Below are 18,570 nucleotides of genomic sequence, written 5' to 3'. Positions count from 1 at the left end.
AGCCCCAGACCATTATTCATTCTCCAGCAAACTTTAGAGGGCACTATGCATTGGGGGCAGGTAGCGTCCTCCTGGCAATTGCCAAACCCAGATTAGTTCATTGGACTGCCAGATGGTGAAGCGTGAGTCATCACTTCAGAAAATGTTTCCACTGCTCCAGAGTCCAATGGCGGTGAGCTTTAAACTTCTCCAGCCGACACTTGGCATTGTGCTTGGCAATCTTTGGCTTGTGTGCGGCTGCTCGGCCATGGAAACCCATTTCATGAAGCTCCTGATGAACAGTTATTGTGCTGATGTTGCTTCCAGAGGCAGTTTGGAACTCGGTAGTGAGTGTTGCAACCAAGGACAGATGATTTTAACATGCTTCTGCACTTGGCGGTCCAATTTTGTGAGCTTGTGTGCCCTACCACTTCGTGGCTGAGCCGTTGTTGCTCCTAGACGTTTACACTTCACAATAACAGCACTTACAGTGGAGTGGCGAAGCTATAGCAGGGCAGAAATTTGCTGAACTGACTTGTTGGAAAGGTGGCATCCTATGACGGTGCCACATTGAAAGTCACAGCTCTTCAGTAAGGCCATTCTACTGCCAAAATTTGTCTATGGAGATTGTATGGCTGTGTGCTCGATTTTATACACCTGTCAGCAACAGGTCTGGCTGAAATAGCCAAATCCACTAATTTGAAGGGGTGTCCACATACCTTTGTATATATGGTGTATATAGCACTCTGGAGTCAGGTTTCTGAAAAAATTTGCATTTGCCTGTTCGGGACTGAGACTTCTGTTATTTTCTGAACGGTAAACAATACTCTTGATTGGAATGGCAGTTGACTTTTAATTTAATTGTTATTATAAGTTGCAAAAAAAGGAGTATGTGTAGAATATTGAGTACCTGTCATCAGAATGCGACTCAAGCTTCCTCTGCATCATTGATAAAATGTTTCACTCAACATGATAATGTGTGTTTGAGACTACAATACATATGCTTTCTTAAACTAGGTGACAAAGCATGCCATGTGTTAAATCTAGCATGACCGTTATTAATACTCAATAACACTTTACTTTGAGAGGGCATACGTAAGGTATTCAACCTCATGAATGACGTTGAATAAATAAGTTATGAAGGTTGTTATGAATGATACTGGAACACTTGTAACGATCTCTTTCATTAAGGTTTTATCCCCTTCAAGTGACGTGTTACCTAACTCTTTAGTATCAGTAAAATTCAATCAGTACAGAAATCGTAATGGAAAAAATGACAATGAATCATTCTCGTCTAGTGCCGTGTGTTTCGCTACTTTAAGATTTGACTCAAACGTTTTTGTTGTTGTTGCAATAACCCAATATCTTGTGTGAAACCTGGCTATGTATGTGTGAATAAAACTATCTAGTGATTATAAATGTGTATCTGCTGCTGTTCTTGACTGAGTCATATCATCCTACCCAACATTAGCACCTCAAAAGGACCGCACCAGACACTTATCTGACAACTTCAATCATATTTATATTTCTGCAAGAGCCGAGTGCTCAGTCAGTCATTCAATTGTTGAAAAAAATATATAAAAAAATCCCTTATTTCACAAAGTTAGCCCTATAGTGTAGAACTGTGTGTGTGGTTTCTCGAGGAATTTTCTATAGCTTTTCGACATTGACAATTTATTTTAAAGTAATGTTCACAAGTTACATAGCATTCAACAGTCAGGTTCTAGAAATGATAGCCGTGGTCGCCTAGAAAGAAATACAATGGCATAAAACGAGACTTATCTTTATCATGGTCTTGATTATGGCAGTTATTACAACTTAACATAATTATGGCTAAAACACCATTGAGCCTCGTATTCACAGTCACTTTAAAATAGCTAAACACAAAATGTCACTGATGACATGACAATCACCTCTAACACCTAAACCTCTACCATCCTCTCTATCCTGAAAGTAAATATGTAAAGATGTAGCCCGGTTACACCAGACAATGTTGCGCTCACCACTGTTTCACTTGTTCGCACGGTTCAGTCTGGTTTAACCAGGCCAGTCAACATGTAGAATCTGTGCTTCTTTCATCTCTAGTCAGGATACCAAACTAAACGCCCCCCCAAAAAAGCCTACGGAAGGTTTTCGTTACTTGACAAGGAATAGCTGTTGCATTATCACTAGAATATTATTACATCACGTTCTTAATACAATGTACAATTTGTGCTAATTTACAAGTTACAGCAAAATCTTAAGGACAACCGGACATACAGATAACGACGACCGGTTAGAAATGAGTTTGTTGGAATGAGAAAGCGGTGCTTTATGGGAGATACCACAGAGAGACTGACATTTTCCATTGATAGATGACAGACCGGTTGTAAAGCTCTTCTCGGTTTTAAATATGTGTCATTTTTAAGCAAGTAAAGACTCTTGTGTTTTATTTTCTCTTTGATCTTCACTGGACATGACAGACCCACAGGGAATGTTGCAGAATCGAATCTGGGGCGTGTTACAGAATGTTGAAGAGAGAAATTTCACGAATAGAGCTGACATGATTCCGGATGTGATGTTGAGATGCATGATGAACACACCCCTGGATACATCATGGTTGTGAGTGATTGGCTAGATAGGGTTATTGACAGGTGTGGTGACCAATCAGATTAGGAGTCATCCAGGGAGAAAACTGTGATTGACAAGATGGAGTGGTTGACAGGCCTGAGGACCAATAATATTTAGGAGTCGTCTAGAGAAAATGCCCGGTGTGTGTTGGGGAAACGCTGGGAGCTGAATTCTGGGTCATCTCTCACTCTCTCCTTGATGTCACTCCTCACCTGAGAAACATAGGAGACAAGGTTAGGGTCGGTCAGTCTCACGTTGCCACGCTTTAAAGTCTCATTCACCCTGCTGTAATAACATTAGGTTATTACTAATGTACAGTGTATTCGGAAAGTATTCAGACCCCTTGACTTTTCCACATTTTGTTACTTTACAGCCTTATTCTAAAATTGATTAAATAAACATTTTTCATCATCAATCTACACACAATACCCCATAATGACAAAGCAAAAACAGTTTTTTAGAAATTTTTACAAATGTATTAACACTTTAAAACAGAAATACCTTATTTACATAAGTATTCAGACCCTTTGTTATGAGACTGGAGATTAAGCTCAGGTGCATCCTGTTTTCATTGATCATCCTTGAGATGTCTCTACAACTTGATTGGAGTCCACCTGTGGTAAATTCAATTAATTGGACATGATTTGGAAAGGCACACACCTGTCTATATAAGGTCCCACAGTTGACAGTGCATGTCAGAGCAAATACCAAGCCACGAGGTCAAAGGAACTGTCTGTAGAACTCCGAGACAGGATTGTGTCGAGGCACAAATCTGGGGAAGGGTAGCAAAACATTTCTGCAGCATTGAAGGTCCCCAAGAACAGTGGCTTCCATCATTCTTAAAATGGAAGATGTTTGGAATCACCAAGACTCTTCACCAAGACCCGGCCAAACTGAGCAATCGGGTGAGAAGGGCCTTGGTCAGGGAGGTGACCAAGAACCCGATCGTCGCTGACAGAGCTCCAGAGTTCCTCTGTGGAGATGGAACCTGCCAGAAGGACAACCATCTCTGCAGCACTCCACCAATCAGGCCTTTATGGTAGAGTGGCCAGACGGAATCCAGTCCTCACTAAAAGGCACGTGACAGCCCGCTTGGAGTTTGCCAAAAGGCACCTGAAGGACTCTCAGACCATGAGAAACAAGATTCTCTGGTCTGATGAAACCAAGATTGAACTCTTTGGCCTGAATGCCAACCGTCATGTCTGGATGAAACCTGGCACCATCTCTACGGTGAAGCATGGTGGAGGCAGCATCATGTTTTTTAGCAGCAGTGACTGGGAGACTATCCAACCATACAGAGCTCGAGAGGATCTGCAGAGAAGAATGGGAGAAACTCCCCAAATACAGGTGTGCCAAACTTGTAGCTTCATACCCAAGAAGACTCAAGGCTGTAATCACTGCCAAAGGTGCTTCAACAAAGTACTGAGTAAAGGGTCTGAATACTTCAGATTTTGCTTTGCCATTTGGGGGTATTGTGTGTAGATTGATGAAGAAAAAAAACAAATTTAATACATTTTAGAATAAGGCTGTAACGTAAGAAAATGTGGAAAAAGTCAAGGGGTCTGAATACTTTCCGAATGCACTGTACATGTGATTGGATTTGGGAAGATGTTGCATCCTCCAGAAAGCAACAGTGGCCAAAGTTGACCTGTTCTTGGTAGGCCTCCTGAAGCTCTGGCTCCTCTAGCTCTCCCTGGAGGCTGTCTGGGGTAGTGACAGGTCTGACTCCTGCAGCACGCGCCGCCCGGCTCACTGCCTCAGACAGGGACAGGTGAGGGCCTTCACCCTGGTGGGTCTGCGAGAGGGGGATAACAACAGGTCAACACTAACCAGAGCTGTGTTCAGTAGGCACGAAACAGGAGAATAATATGTTTTGAAATTGGGAGGTATTACACAAAATTGTCCAATGATAAACGCTAATTCTCCTCTTCCGTATCAAAATGTTTGACTCTCACTTCCTATAGAAACACTGTTAGAATAACCAGGTATACAGACTACAGACTTTCTGTTGAGAATATTCCTTGGCCCGATATTATTTAATGGGCATAGCGTCCTCATGACAAATAATTCTAATTTACAATGGCACATTAGGTTTCTAAGCAGATGGACAGCTCACCTTCCTCCTCTTGGCAGGCATCCCGTGGAGGTATGCATCAGACAGAGGGGGCTGAGCCTTCATCTTCCTCTGAGACAGCATGTCGTGTCTGATGATAGGAACCCACTCCTGATGAACCCAAACACACAGCTCAGTGGTTAAACAGGTGGGCCTGTAACCGAATAGTCACAAGATCAAACCCCATGTCTGACTGGGGAATTCTAGGTATCCTAGAAGCCATTAATTGTGTCCGTGAGCAAGGCACTTAACCCCTAAACAATAAAGCATAGTTCCTATGTCCTTACAGGGGGCACTGCAGCTGCCCAGGGCTCCACTTCTCCTCCAGACTCCTCCCTTCTTCCTGCTGCCATGGCAACAGCTCCTCTGGTCTCCCCTGATGATGCTCTCTGCGAGGGGGTGGTCACCCCGGGGGATGCTCCGACCTCCTGTCTGTTCCCTGATGAAGCCATGGCCTCCTCTGCAGTGGTGGCCGGGGCCGGGGACAGACCTTCATCCATCTAGAGATAGGGAGAGAGAGGAGAGTAGGTTAACTAAGGTTAGCTGTACTGTCTGAAGACAAAGATAACCATGTCCTCAAAGCTGTCTGAACTTTGTGTTCCTTGCTGATTTCCTGGTATTACCAGATGTTTTTCTAGGCGAGCCCAGGCATGCAGTGTCCTTATAACCCTCAGATAACAACACCTGGAAAGACTGACCACACACACACACACACACACACACACACACACACACACACACACACACACACAATCACTCACCTCCACACTCTGTGTGTCTGTCTGCTGTCCAGCCTGTGCCCCAGGCTCTGCTCTCCGTGTGTGGATGACATAGTGCTGGATGTGGTCCTCAGTGACTGGGTTGTGCTCCAGGATGACGTGGAGTCTCATGGTCATCATACTGGTCAGCCAGTTGACCAGGCTGGGGTTGACCTCTGCTGACATCCTCCTCTGTGGACATAGAGACGAGAGAGAAAACATGTATAGATCTTTACATCATACACACCAAGCAAATATACCAGGACTCAACCCACAACCTACCAGATACAATGGGATTCAACTGATTCATTCATTGACTAGTTTAGCAACTAGCTTGTACTGAAATGGGAAAATGTTGTTGACCGGCTATGGGTCCTGAGGACCCGGGTTGGGAAACACTCAAGTCTATCAAATATTAGAGTGGATAGAGTGGGAGGAGTGTACTAACGATGCGGTGGTTGATGACTTGGGTGAGAGCTCTCTGTTCCCCTTGGAGACAGTAAAGGTTGAGAGCCAGACACTCAAACAGACCCTGGGTGCAGAGCAGCAGCAGGCGGTGACCAAACGTTTGGTCTGCAGAGAGGTAGAGACACACAACACCAGCAACAGATTTACAGTCATGCTACTGTTAGGTACTAGAATAGGGTTGACAGTAGTCCGGTAAACCAGTTTGGTAACAATGTGTAGGACCCGGTATAGAAAAGCTGTATTTTACACAAGGGGTTTGAGTGTTTTACCTGTGCAGCGTAGGATGTGTGTGGCCACGCGGGTGAACTGCTGTCTAAGGAAAGTGATGTTGGTTTGAATGATGTCCACTCCCTCTCTCACAGTCACTGTGGCCTGAGAGAGAAACAGGGTGCAGTGTTATTTCAATATTATAAACATATTGTGACAATTTAATAGTCAGAGAGAGGGAGACTTACAAAGCTCTCTGTTATGTACTCCTCCAGATCATTGATGAGGTCCACAGATGCTGCCTGAAAAGACAAAACATAGTGCTTTCAGTTTCTAATCTTTTGAGGTGAGATGCCATAAACATTGKCCTTAATAAAGTTCACTGCAAATGGAGAGGATATTGTGCCAATTTCATGTCATGATTCTCATCAAAACAGCAGCAGTAGAGCAGAGATACTCACGTTGATATTRGCGTCAGTAGGCTCTCGACCCTGCAGGTAGTGCTGGTTGAAGAATTCAGTGAGCTGGGGCTGGATCCGGCTGATTGGCTGGGCGTTACCATGGAGTAACAACACCATGTCCACCATGGAGAAACTGTGACACACCAGGGACAACAGGTCCCCAAAGAACCCTGCAGAGAGATGAGGTCAAAGAATATGTTCAGCAAATACTAAGACACTTCGGTCTTCTTTCACTTTTCCAAGAACGCTATCACAGGTGTAGATTTATACAAAACATTTTTTTTTACATTTACAGTCGGAAGTTTACATACACCTTAGCCAAACACACTTAAACTTAAACTCAGTTTTTCACAATTCCTGACATTTAATCCCATTTAGAAATCCCTGTTTAAGGTCAGTTAGGATCACCACTTTATTTTAAGAATGTGAAATGTCAGAATAATAGTAGAAAGAAATATTTATTTCAGCTTTTATTTCTTTCATCACATTCCCAGTGGGTCAGAAGTTTACATACACTCAATTAGTATTTGGTAGCATTGCTTTTAAATTGTTTAACTTGGGTCAAACATTTCAGGTAGCCTTCCACAAGCTTCCCACAATAAGTTGGGTGAATTTTGGCCCATTCCTCCTGACAGAGCTGGTGTAACTGAGTCAGGTTTGTAGGCCTCCTAGCTCACACACGCTTTTTCAGTTCTGCCCACAAATTTTCTATAGGATTGAGGTCAGGGCTTTGTGATGGCACTCCAATACCTTGACTTTGTTGTCCTTGAGACATTTTGCCACAACTGTGGATGTAGTATGCTTGGGGTCATTGTCCATTTGGAAGACCCATTTGAGACCAAGCCTTAACTTCCTGACTGATGTCTTGAGATGTTGCTTCAATATATCCACGTAATTTTCCTCCCTCATGATGCTATCTATTTTGTGAAGTGCACCAGTCCCTCCTGCAGCAAAGCACCCCCACAACATGATGCTGCCACCCCCGTGCTTCACGGGTGGGATGGGGTTCTTCGGCTTGCAAGCCTCCCCCTTTTTCCTCCAATCATAACGATGGTTATTATGGCTAAACAGTTCTATTTTTGTTTCATCAGAACAGAGGACATTTCTCCAAAAAGTACGATCTTTGTCCCCATGTGCAGTTGCAAACCGTAGTTTGGCTTTTTTATGGCGGTTTTGGAGCAGTGGCTTCTTCCTTGTTGAGCGACCTTTCAGGTTATGTCGATATAGGACTCGTTTTACTGTGGATATAGATACTTTGTACCTGTTTCCTCCAGCATCTTCACAAGGTCCTTTGCTGTTGTTCTGGGATTGATTTGCACATTTCACACCAAAGTACGTTCATCTCTAGGAGACAGAACGCGTCTCATTCCTGAACGGTATGACGGCTGCGTGGTCCCATGGTGTTTATACTTGCATACTATTGTTTGTACAGATGAACGTGGTACCTTCAGGCATTTGGAAATTGCTCCCAAGGATGAACCAGACTTGTGGAGGTCTACAATTTTTTTTCTGAGGTCTTGGCTGATTTATTTTGATTTTCCCATGATGTCAAGCAAAGAGGCACTGAGTTTGAAGGTAGGCCTTGAAATACATCCACAGGTACACCTCCAATTGACTCAAATTATGTCACTTAGCCAATCAGAAGCTTCTAAAGCCGTGACATCATTTTCTGGAATTTTCCAAGCTGTTTAAAGGCACAGTCAACTTAGTGTATGTAAACTTCTGTGAAATAATCTGTCTGTAAACAACTGTTGGAAAAATGACTTGTGTCGTGCACAAAGTAGATGTCCTAACAGACTTGCCAAAACTATAGTTTGTTAACAAGAAATTTGTGGAGTGGTTGAAAAACAAGTTTTAATGACTCCAACCTAAGTGTATGTAAACTTCCGACTTCAACTGTATATTCTAGTCATTTGGCAGCCGAATTTAACCAGAAACACTTACCTATTTAAGTTGAATGCTCATATTGTAAGGCAAACACATATCCCCATTATTACAAGTAAATTCGTCTAAATAGGCGCTATCTTTTTGGTGCTAGTAAGAAAAGACAAGTGTGTGTATGAGTGCAAGAAAGACAAGTACAACAGTTAAGTGTGAGAAGGTTTTTACTTTCGTCAGTGACTCACCGACAGCGTCTCCAGATCCAGGTGTGAAGAGGTTGGTGGTCTGAGACAGTCTCTGGATGAACTGAGCGATGCTCTCCCCGTTCCCCTGCGGAGCCCCCAGAGACCCCATCATGGTGGAGAGGACCCCCTGGACAATACCTGTAAACAGCTCCGGGCTCAGGGATGGGTCCCCTCCACCCCCAGGGGCCGCCTGGGGAGGGGGGGTAGGGGTGCCTTGGCCAGGGGGAGGCTCCTGGCCGGGTGGGGGTACAGGTGAGGGTCGGGAGAAGATGGGTTGGTTAGCCTAGAAATGGGAGAGTAACTATTGGGTAACTACTGGGTGACACTTTGTTGCACAGTCCTCTAGTTGTCTAGAGTTTACTTCTACTAATTGCGACTACTTCGACTAATGACCACAACTTCGACTTCTACTAATGACGACAGCTTTGACTAATTACAACAACTTCTACTAATTACAACAACTTCCGACTAATTCAGACTTCTATAAATTTCGACGACCTCTGACAAATGTAACAAATTCAGACAACTTCGACTTGTGCAAATTCCGACTACTCCAGACAACTTCGACTTGTGCAAATTCCGACTACTTCCGACAAATTTAGACAACTTCGACAACTTGAAACGACTTCTGACAAATTCGACAAATTCAGACAACTTCGGCCTAATTGCGGCGGCTTCGACTTCGGCCTAATTGCGGCGGCTTCGACTTCGGCCTAATTGCTGAGGCTTCGACTTCGGCCTAATTGCGGCGGCTTCGACTTCGGCCTAATTGCTGAGGCTTCGACTTCGGCCTAATTGCGAGGCTTCGACTTCGGCCTAATTGCGAGGCTTCGACTTTGGCTAATTGCTGAGGCTTCGACTTCGGCCTAATTGCGGCGGCTTCGACTGTCGGCTAATTGCTGAGGCTTCGACTTCGGCCTAATTGCTGAGGCTTCGACTTCGGCCTAATTGCTGAGGCTTCGACTTCGGCCTAATTGCTGAGGCTGTGACTTCTACTAATTAGGACTACTTTAATTAGGACTACTACTAATTAGGACTACTTTAATTAGGACTACTACTAATTAGGACTACTTCAATTTCTATTACAGCGTGATAACAGAGTAATTATATAATTATTACCTAAGAGTTACTTTTCAGTCACATTGATTATAAGAGTTACCAATACGGTTCAATAATTTTCTCTCTCACCTGGATGAAGTCTGACATTCCCTGGAAGAACCCTGGGACTCCAGGTACGGTCACAGTGATGTGTGGGTTAGCTCCAGAACCAGGGGCTCCTGGCCCACTAGCTCCACCCAGCAAGGAGCCCAGGAGTTGGGCTAGGTTGGCCTCGGCGACCCCTTCCGGTGGCTGGCCCATGGAAGTGGTGTTGGTGGTGTGGGTGGTGGTCTGGCCAGATGTGTTCGCCCCACAGGAGGGGTGGGGAGGGACGGGATTGGAGGAGGAGAAGGAGGAGGAGGCAGAAGAGGATGAAGAGGAGGAGGTGGAGAAAGAGAAGGAGTGGGAGGCTGAGGAGGAGCTGGTGGATGTCTGGTCACCTGGCGGAACTGGGAAAAAGAAGACTTCTGATTCATTGTCCATTTTCTTTGAACACTACAAAATAAAACCCATCATTCACCCAATATAATAATCAATAAATCAACCAATCAATCAATCACTCACCTTGCTGTCCAGGCATCTGTCCAGACATCTGTTGTCCAGGCATCTGTCCAGACATCTGTTGTCCAGGCATCAGTAGCTGTCCAACCAGACCACTGATCATCTGAGTTAGGGGAGAGGAAGCCAGAGGTGTGCCCTGGAAGAAGAGAAGAAATGGACGAAGAGATCAGTTGAATCAGGTGTGTTAGAGCAGGGCCGGAACAAAAGTCTGCAAAACCAGTAGCTCTCCAGGAGGATTGGCCACCCCTGTCAAAGTACAACAGCACAAGGACATAAGAGACCAAAGTCGTTCCTCACAGACTTCTCCATCTCTGCCTCTCTCCTCACCTGAAGGTTCTGTTGCCCGCCAGCAGGGGGCACTGAAGCCCTGAGGTTGATGGTGGTGCCCCTGGTGCCCACAGGCTGGGGGATGTGGGGGGAGAAGGAGGGGTGCGTGATCACCACCCTGGCTCCAGGGGGCAGAGGCCCGTGAGGGTGAGGGGTGGCAGAGGTGTCAGAGCTGGGGGTGGTCCCGGGGACGCCTGCTCCTGGTTGCCCGGGGTGACCCGTGGCAGCAGCGGTTGCCATGGCAGCAGCCTGCTGAGAGATCTGGTGGACGATGGCCTGCATGAACTCTGGAGGAAGGCCTGCGATTTGGACTGGAGTAGCACCTTCAGATTGAGAGAGTACAGAGATAAATAGTTGATATAACGGTCAGCAACATCCCAGGGACGAGTGGTTCAGAGACTGTGGTATAGGGGTCTGGTGTATATACCATAATGAACATAGTGTGACGTAGGAGTCAAAAGCACTCACCAGGCTGTCCATTACCCATAGGGATCTGTTGTCCTTGGACCTGAGGGCCGCTGCCAGATTCTAAGAGAGAGACCAACCAGGGAGAAGACATTACCTTACAACTCTGAATATGTATACTGGGTATGCAAGCTTTTGCTACATTCCAGCTCTCCTCAGACACACCTATAAGTTTCCTATAGGAGATCAACAATGACTACGGTCTCTCTCGGTTTGGAATGATTATCTAATGTACGGATTATTTGGTAAGCATGACAGATACAGTTAGGGCATGACAACTCCAAGATGAGCCAAGAGCAAGAGAGAGAAAATAACAAACGTGTCCCCTCCCTCACCATCCAGGTTCATCTGCATCATTACCACAGGCTCCATGGTCTGGTGGGTGATTCTGATGACATGCGGAGCCCCCTGGCCCTGAATTGGCTGCTGATTGGCTGCGTTTGGCTGTGGAAGCGGGGCCTGGCCCTCTGATTGGCCAGGAGCCTGAGAGGGTTGGGCCCAGCCCTCGGCTGCATGCCTCCCATTGGACGTCATGGTCACTGTGGTTCCCAAATTTCCGAGGTTCCCCAGGTTTCCAAGGTTTATCTGAAGACACAAGTCAAGTTAGTAATGTCCCAAGAAAATGGTGTGCATGTACAAAGTTAAATTTGAAAAGACCTACAGCTAAATGCTGATAAAAAGTATGAATGGCTGGTGATTTGAATTTGAATCCACCAACCAGTGAGGTTTAGTTTTAGAACCTGGTGCTAAAATTACTAGGAGTATATGTGGAAGAACCTCTCCACACAGTGACCTACCGGTATGGGGGTGTGGTGTGGCATACCACCTTGCAGCAGGACGGGGGAGCCGTAGTGGGACATGGGCCGAACCACGTGGAGGTGACGGGGGGGAGGAGTGGCCAGGTTACAACGTAGGTCACTAAGGGCAACTAGGGTGTTGCCAAGGAGACGTAGAGACTCCCCGACCAGGTTGAGAACGTGCTGGTCCTCTTCTCTTTCCTGGGTCTGTGAAGACAGATGAACAAAGTGGTGACTGATTCACATGTGGTTTATTCAAGTCTGTTTGGGGCTCCATTTCACTCATGCAAAGAAGCACTGTGACTGACCTATTCAAGAAGACTAACTAAACTCTGCGGCAAAGTTTGTTGTAATTTTTCTTCTCATGGACACCATTGCAGTTAAAGGACGAATATGTAACAGGAGTTTAAGTTTGAAGTAAAAACAGTGTGATAATGTGTTGCACGGGTTGAATAGGTAGTTGCTGTGCAACTGAATATAATGGAGTTGTAGTGTTTACGTTGTTGTTGTAGTCTGCTGAAGTGGCAGCCCCAAGGATGGAGTGAGTTCTCTCTATGAAGGGACGAAGCCTCTCCTCCACCCTCCTCACCTCTGACAACACCTCCACTAGCGCTGCTGGGCTGGGGTGGCTGGGGAGGGAGTGGAGGAAGCAGAGAGAGAGAGAGAGAGGGGAGAGAGAGAGAGAGAGGAGAGAGAGGAGAGGGGAGAGAGGAGGGGAGAGAGAGAGAGAGAGAGAGAGAGAGAGAGAGAGAGAGAGAGAGAGAGAGAGAGAGAGAGAGAGAGAGAGAGAGAGAGAGAGAGAGAGAGAGAGAGAGAGAGAGAGAGAGAGGAGAGAGAGAGAGAGAGAAGAGAGGAGAGAGAGAGAAGAAAGAGAGAGAGAAGAGAGAGAGAGAGAGAGAGAACAGAGAGAGAGAGAGAGAGAGAGAGGAGAGAGAGAGAGCAGAGGAGAGAGAGAGAGAGAGAGACGAAGAGAGAGAGAGAGAGAGAGAGAAAGGGGTATGTGTTCAGTAGGCATGAAACAGGAGAATGCATTTTAATTGCTATTTGAAACACTACGCTGTGCCCTCCTGAGCACTTACTTGGGCCCGGGTGGGGTGGTCCCTCTGTCTGGCTGGAGGAGGTGGGAGGGGGAGGTGGTGGAGCAAGAGGGGAGGTATCCATAGGCTGGGATGCTCCTGCAGTGGCAGCTGTAGCGGAAGAGAATGAGGAGGAGGAAGAGGAGGTGGACTGAGATGTCTCGGCTCGGCTTGGATTGGAACACCACTGGGCTGACCCTGAAACACAAACATGTTGTCTAAAAGGTCAATTAGGCACTGAAAATAGATTTCTGTATAGTTATGAATAATAGCATAGCATAACATAGCATAGCATAACATAGTATGCGAGTTTACTGTACTCCAGTCTGTGGTCAGAGACTGGGTATCCCTTAGCAAGTTCTCAGCCAATTGCAGCTCATCCTGGGCTCGCTCTGCACTGATTGGTCAACGTTGATAATGCACATCCACTGAACCGTTGCTCTACAAACAAGACAGATCATAAACATACCTTATAGTAATGTAATAGACAGATAGATATCTATGTGTATACATATTCCTTGATTTTGAAAGATAAGCACATTTTTTGTCCATTTAAATAACATCAAATTGATCAGAAATACAGTGTATTTATTTTATTTTTATTTTATTTAACCTTTAATTTAACCAGGTAGGCAAATTGGAGAACACGTTCTCATTTACAATTGCGACCTGGCCAAGATAAAGCAAAAGCAGTTCGACACATACAACAACACATAGTTACACATGGAGTAAAAAAACATATAGTCAATAATACAGTGAAAAAAAAATAAGTCTATATACAATGTGAGCAAGTGAGGTGAGATAAGGAGGTGAAGGCAAACAAATATAGTATAAATAAATAAAATAAATAAATAAAAAATATAAAAGGCCATGGAGGTGAAGTGAATACAACACAGCAAGTAAAATAAAACAAAAAAAAACCCTGGAATGGTTGGTTTGCAGCGGAAGAAAGTGCAAAGTAGAGACAGAAAATAATGGGGTGCAAAGGAGCAAAATAAATTAATAAATAAATACAGTAGGTAAAGAGGTAGTTGTTTGGGCTAAATTGTAGATGGGTTATGTACAGGTGCAGTAATCTATGAGCTGCTCTGACAGCTGGTGCTTAAAGCTAGTGAGGGAGATAGTTGTTCCAATTTCAGAGATTTTTGTAGTTCGTTCCAGTCATTGGCAGCAGAGACTGGAGGAGAGGCGTCCAAAGGAAGAATTGGTTTGGGGGTGACTAGAGAGATATACCTGCTGGAGCGCGTGCTACAGATAGGTGCTGCTATGGTGACCAGCGAGCAGAGATAAGGGGGGACTTTACCTAGCAGGGTCTTGTAGATGACCTGGAACCAGTGGGTTTGGCGACGAGTATGAAGCGAGGGCCAGCCAACGAGAGTGTACAGGTCGCAGTGGTGGGTAGTATATGGGGCTTTGGTGACAAAACGGATGGCACTGTGATAGACTGCATCCAATTTATTGAGTAGGGTTTTGGAGGCTATTTTGTAAATGACATCACCGAAGTCGAGGATTGGTAGGATGGTCAGTTTTACAAGGGTATGTTTGGCAGCATGAGTAAAGGATGCTTTGTTGCGGAATAGGAAGCCAATTCTAAGATTTGACTTTGGATTGGAGATGTTGTTTAACAGTCTAAAGAGTTTACAGTCTAACCAGACACTAGGTATTTGTAGTTTCCACATATTCTAAGTCAGAACCGTCCAAAGTAGTGATGTTGGACAGGCGGGCAGGGGCAGGCAGCGATCGGTTGAAGAGCATGCATTTGGTTTTACTTGTATTTAAGAGCAGTTGGAGGCCACGGAAGGAGAGTTGTATGGCATTGAGCTCGCCTGGAGAGTTGTTAACACAGTGTCAAAAGGGCCAGAAGTATACAGAATAGTGTCGTCTGCGTAGAGGTGGATCAGAGAATCACCAGCAGCAAGAGCGACATCATTGATGTATACAGAGAAGAGAGTCGGTCCAAGAATTGAACCCTGTGCACCCCCATAGAGACTGCCAGAGGCCCGGACAACAGACCCTCCGATTTGACACACTGAACTCGATCAAGAGAAGTAGTTGGTGAACCAGGCGAGGCAATCATTAGAGAAACCAAGGCTGTCGAGTCTGCCAATGAGGATGTGGTGATTGACAGAGTCAAAAGCCTTGGCCAGGTAAATGAATACGGCTGCACAGTATTGTTTCCTATCGATGGCGGTTACGATGTCGTTTATGACCTTGAGCGTGGCTGAGGTGCACCCATGACCAGCTCTGAACCAGATTGCATAGCGGAGAAGGTGTGGTGGGATTCGAAATGGTCGGTAATCTGTTTGTCTGACGGTGGCTTTCGAAGACCTTAGAAAGGCAGGGTAGGATAGATATAGGTCTGTAGCAGTTAGGGTCAAGGGTGTCCCCCCCTTTGAAGAGGGGGATAACCGCAGCTGCTTTCCAATCTTTGGGGATCTCGGACGACACGAAAGAGAGGTTGAAGAGGCTAGTAATAGGGGTGGCAACAATTTCAGCAGATAGTTTTAGAAAGAAAGGGTCCAGATTATCTAGCCCGGCTGATTTGTAAGGGTCCAGATTTTGCAGTGTAGGCATTGTTAATGTTGTAAATGACTATTGTAGTTGGAAACGGCAGATTTTTATCTGATTTTTATCTATCTACATAGGTGTACAGAGGCCCATTATCAGCAACCATCACTCCTGTGTTCCAATGGCACGTTGTGTTAGCTATTCCAAGTTTATCATTTTAAAAGGCTAATAGATCATTAGAAAACCCTTTGGCAAACTCCAAGCAGGGTGTCAAGTGCCTTTTACTCTACCACAAAGTCCTAATTGGTAGTCCTTCTGGAAGGTTCTCCCATCTCCACAGAGGAACTCTGGAGCTCTGTCAGAGTGACCATCGGGTTCTTGGTCACCTCCCTGACCAAGGCCCTTCTCCCTCGACTGCTCAGTTTGGCCGGGCGGCCAGCTCTAGGAAGGGTCTTGGTGGTTCCAAACTTCTTCCAGAATGATGGAGGCCACTGTGGCCACATTTTTTGGTACCCTTCCCCTGATCTGTGCCTTGACACAATCCTGTCTCGAAGCTCTACGGACAATTCCTTTGACCTCATGGCTTGGTTTTTGCTCTGACATGAACTGTCAACTGTGGGACCTTATATAGACAGGTGTGTGCCTTTCCAAATCATGTCCAATCATTTGAATTTACCCGAGGTGGACCGCAATCAAGATGTAGAAACATCTCAAGGAGGATCAATGAAAACAGGATGAACCCGAGTTCAATTTCAAGTCTCATAGCAAAGGGTCTAAATACTTACGTAAATAAGGTATCTGTTTTATGTTTAATAAATTTGCAAACATTTCTAAAAACCTGTTTTCGCTTCGTCGTTATGGGGTATTGTGCGTAGATTGCCGATGATTTTTATTCATATAATCCATTTTAGAATAAGGCTGTAATGTAACAAAATGTGGAAAGATTCAAGGGGTCTGAATACTTTCCTAAGGCAATGTATATGACAGTAATAAGGAAGACTTACTCGAGTGCTGGTGCTGACTCTGGTATTCCTTCCTGCTTCTCCCACTCCTGCCATCATCTGCTGCACTTGCATCTTCCAAGGAAACCACAGTTATTACACTTGTATTACTTCATTGTTAATACACTCGATGTTCAACAAATCCTACAAACACATTTGGTACCGATTAAAACGGTTTGATTCAATACATTTTTTAGGTGCTCAATATTTTTTCGGAATAAAGACTATGAAACAGCTGCACAGTGCACACCAACACACAACCTTGACTCACCTGTATCTGCTGAGGGTCCATGATGTTGACGGGCAGGTTAAAGGTTCCCAGCATGACGTAGCTGTTCCCGTTGCGGTCCTGGGGGCCTCCCTGGGAGGAGGAGGTGGTGGCACCTCCCTCTGTTCCCCCTGAGGACACTCCTCCTCCTCCGCCGCCAGACTGGGAAGTCTGAGGAGGAGCACGCTCCACAAGGTGGATCACCTTACCAGCCACATCTGAGAGGAGGCCATAGGAGGAGAGAATGAGAGTGGAGGACAGAGAAGGAGAGAGGACAGAGAAGGAGAGAGGACATAGAATAAGAGTAGAGGATGACAGGAGGACAGAGAAGCAGAGTGAAGCAGAGTGGAGGACAGAGAAGCAGAGTGGAGGACAGAGAAGGAGGACAGAGAAGAAGAGAGGAGGGCAGAGAAGAAGAGAGGAGAAAAGACAGGGAGAGAAGAGAAATCCGGGGGTTACTGTGGCAAGGTGCTCTCATGTGCATTCTCAATAACACAAGATGTCCAGCAATGTTAACTGTTTTGCTGTTTTACAACAGTGCAGAGACTATGTATGTAGTATATTACTTACTGTGTCCTTTGAATAGAATAGAATATTGCTGGCTTTTTTACTCACTGTATTCGTTCAGTGTCCTCTCATCCTGCAGCACTCTGCCCTGGTAGATTAGTCTCTGCTTGTCCACTGGGATCTCCACTGATGCAGCTATGTGTTCTTTGAACTCCTTCACTGTCAACTGAGGGAGAGGTTGGAGGCTCAGTGCATTGCTAGTACAGAGCTGAACAAATATATTTCCCACTCATAAGTGTACAATATATAAGCCACATAGGAGTAGCCTGGAATCTAAACTGATATGTTCAGTTGGATTTCAGATTAAGACAGAAGCAGACAACAACAACAACAACAACAACAACAGGAAGTCACAGCCTACCTCCCTGCGGACAGTGTAGCTCCTGCTCTGGGAGTCCAGGGTCTTCACAGTGACCTCTATGGTGCTTGCTGACTCCTCCATGGTTTCTCTGCTAGAGCACAGAGAAAGACTGTCGGCAAATTTATTTTCTCCCATAAAATGTTTACCCATGAAGACAAATGGGGTGTATTCATTACGGAAAACGTTTAAGAAACATTTCGCTACACCCGCAGTAACATCTGCTAAATCCGCAATAACATCTGCTAAATATGTGTATGTGACCAATACAATTTGATTTGAACCCCCCCCCCGCTTCAAAGTAGATTGGTACCCAGATCGTCAATAGTACTGTACCTGTTTTGGGTAATTTCACTTGAATCAGGGTTGTTGTTAGCTTGCTAGCCAGCTATCATAGCTGGCTAATCCAAATGGAATTATCAGGAAGCCAGCTAACCTCCCAGAGGAACTTCTTTGTCTTCGTTCAATGTCAAAGCACGGCAATTCCGTTACTTTCTCTGCATCCAACGGAATACACTGTCGGTGAAATTGCAATGGTATTACATGAGCAATTAGGTACTTCGTCTATTCTTCAAATATTTAAAGTTCATATTCCGTTCAATAGTTGCTAAAAAAAAAGTGCGACACCACCTATTCGGGCAAGGACCCATATGACGCACAAAATGCGAGTGTCCATTTTAAATGCCTGTTTGTTTTAGTGCGAGTCTGAGTGTGAGAGAAAGAGTAATAACTGGGTAGTTAAACAAAAATGACCAATTATCAGTTTACTGATGCAGTTTAACATCAGTGTGTCTAATGTACTTGTGTACTCTACTGTATGCT

The 18,570-nt window shown here is 45.2% G+C and overlaps 1 protein-coding gene across 1 annotated transcript; it reads right to left on the bottom strand.

Annotated features, from left to right (window-relative positions):
• Positions 1-1,636: 1,636 nt before the first annotated feature.
• Positions 1,637-18,558, bottom strand: LOC111955023 (large proline-rich protein BAG6-like). Its single transcript, XM_070436228.1, is given in 26 exon segments — positions 1,637-2,801; positions 4,238-4,384; positions 4,706-4,813; positions 4,990-5,202; positions 5,464-5,652; positions 5,909-6,033; positions 6,198-6,300; positions 6,384-6,437; positions 6,597-6,766; positions 8,723-9,005; positions 9,911-10,269; positions 10,385-10,517; positions 10,709-11,031; positions 11,177-11,236; positions 11,509-11,758; positions 11,971-12,177; positions 12,470-12,599; positions 13,046-13,233; positions 13,362-13,423; positions 13,426-13,462; positions 13,464-13,487; positions 16,559-16,630; positions 16,827-17,041; positions 17,439-17,556; positions 17,752-17,839; positions 18,085-18,558. Coding segments are annotated over 25 exon segments (3,750 nt in total). The 5' UTR covers positions 17,833-17,839; positions 18,085-18,558; the 3' UTR covers positions 1,637-2,702.
• Positions 18,559-18,570: the final 12 nt, after the last annotated feature.

Source organism: Salvelinus sp. IW2-2015, linkage group LG30 (assembly GCF_002910315.2).
Source record: "Salvelinus sp. IW2-2015 linkage group LG30, ASM291031v2, whole genome shotgun sequence".
NCBI classification, from domain to species: Eukaryota; Metazoa; Chordata; class Actinopteri; order Salmoniformes; family Salmonidae; genus Salvelinus; species Salvelinus sp. IW2-2015.
Note: the sequence above shows the minus strand (reverse complement) of the source record. Positions and strands in the feature narration are given on the sequence as shown.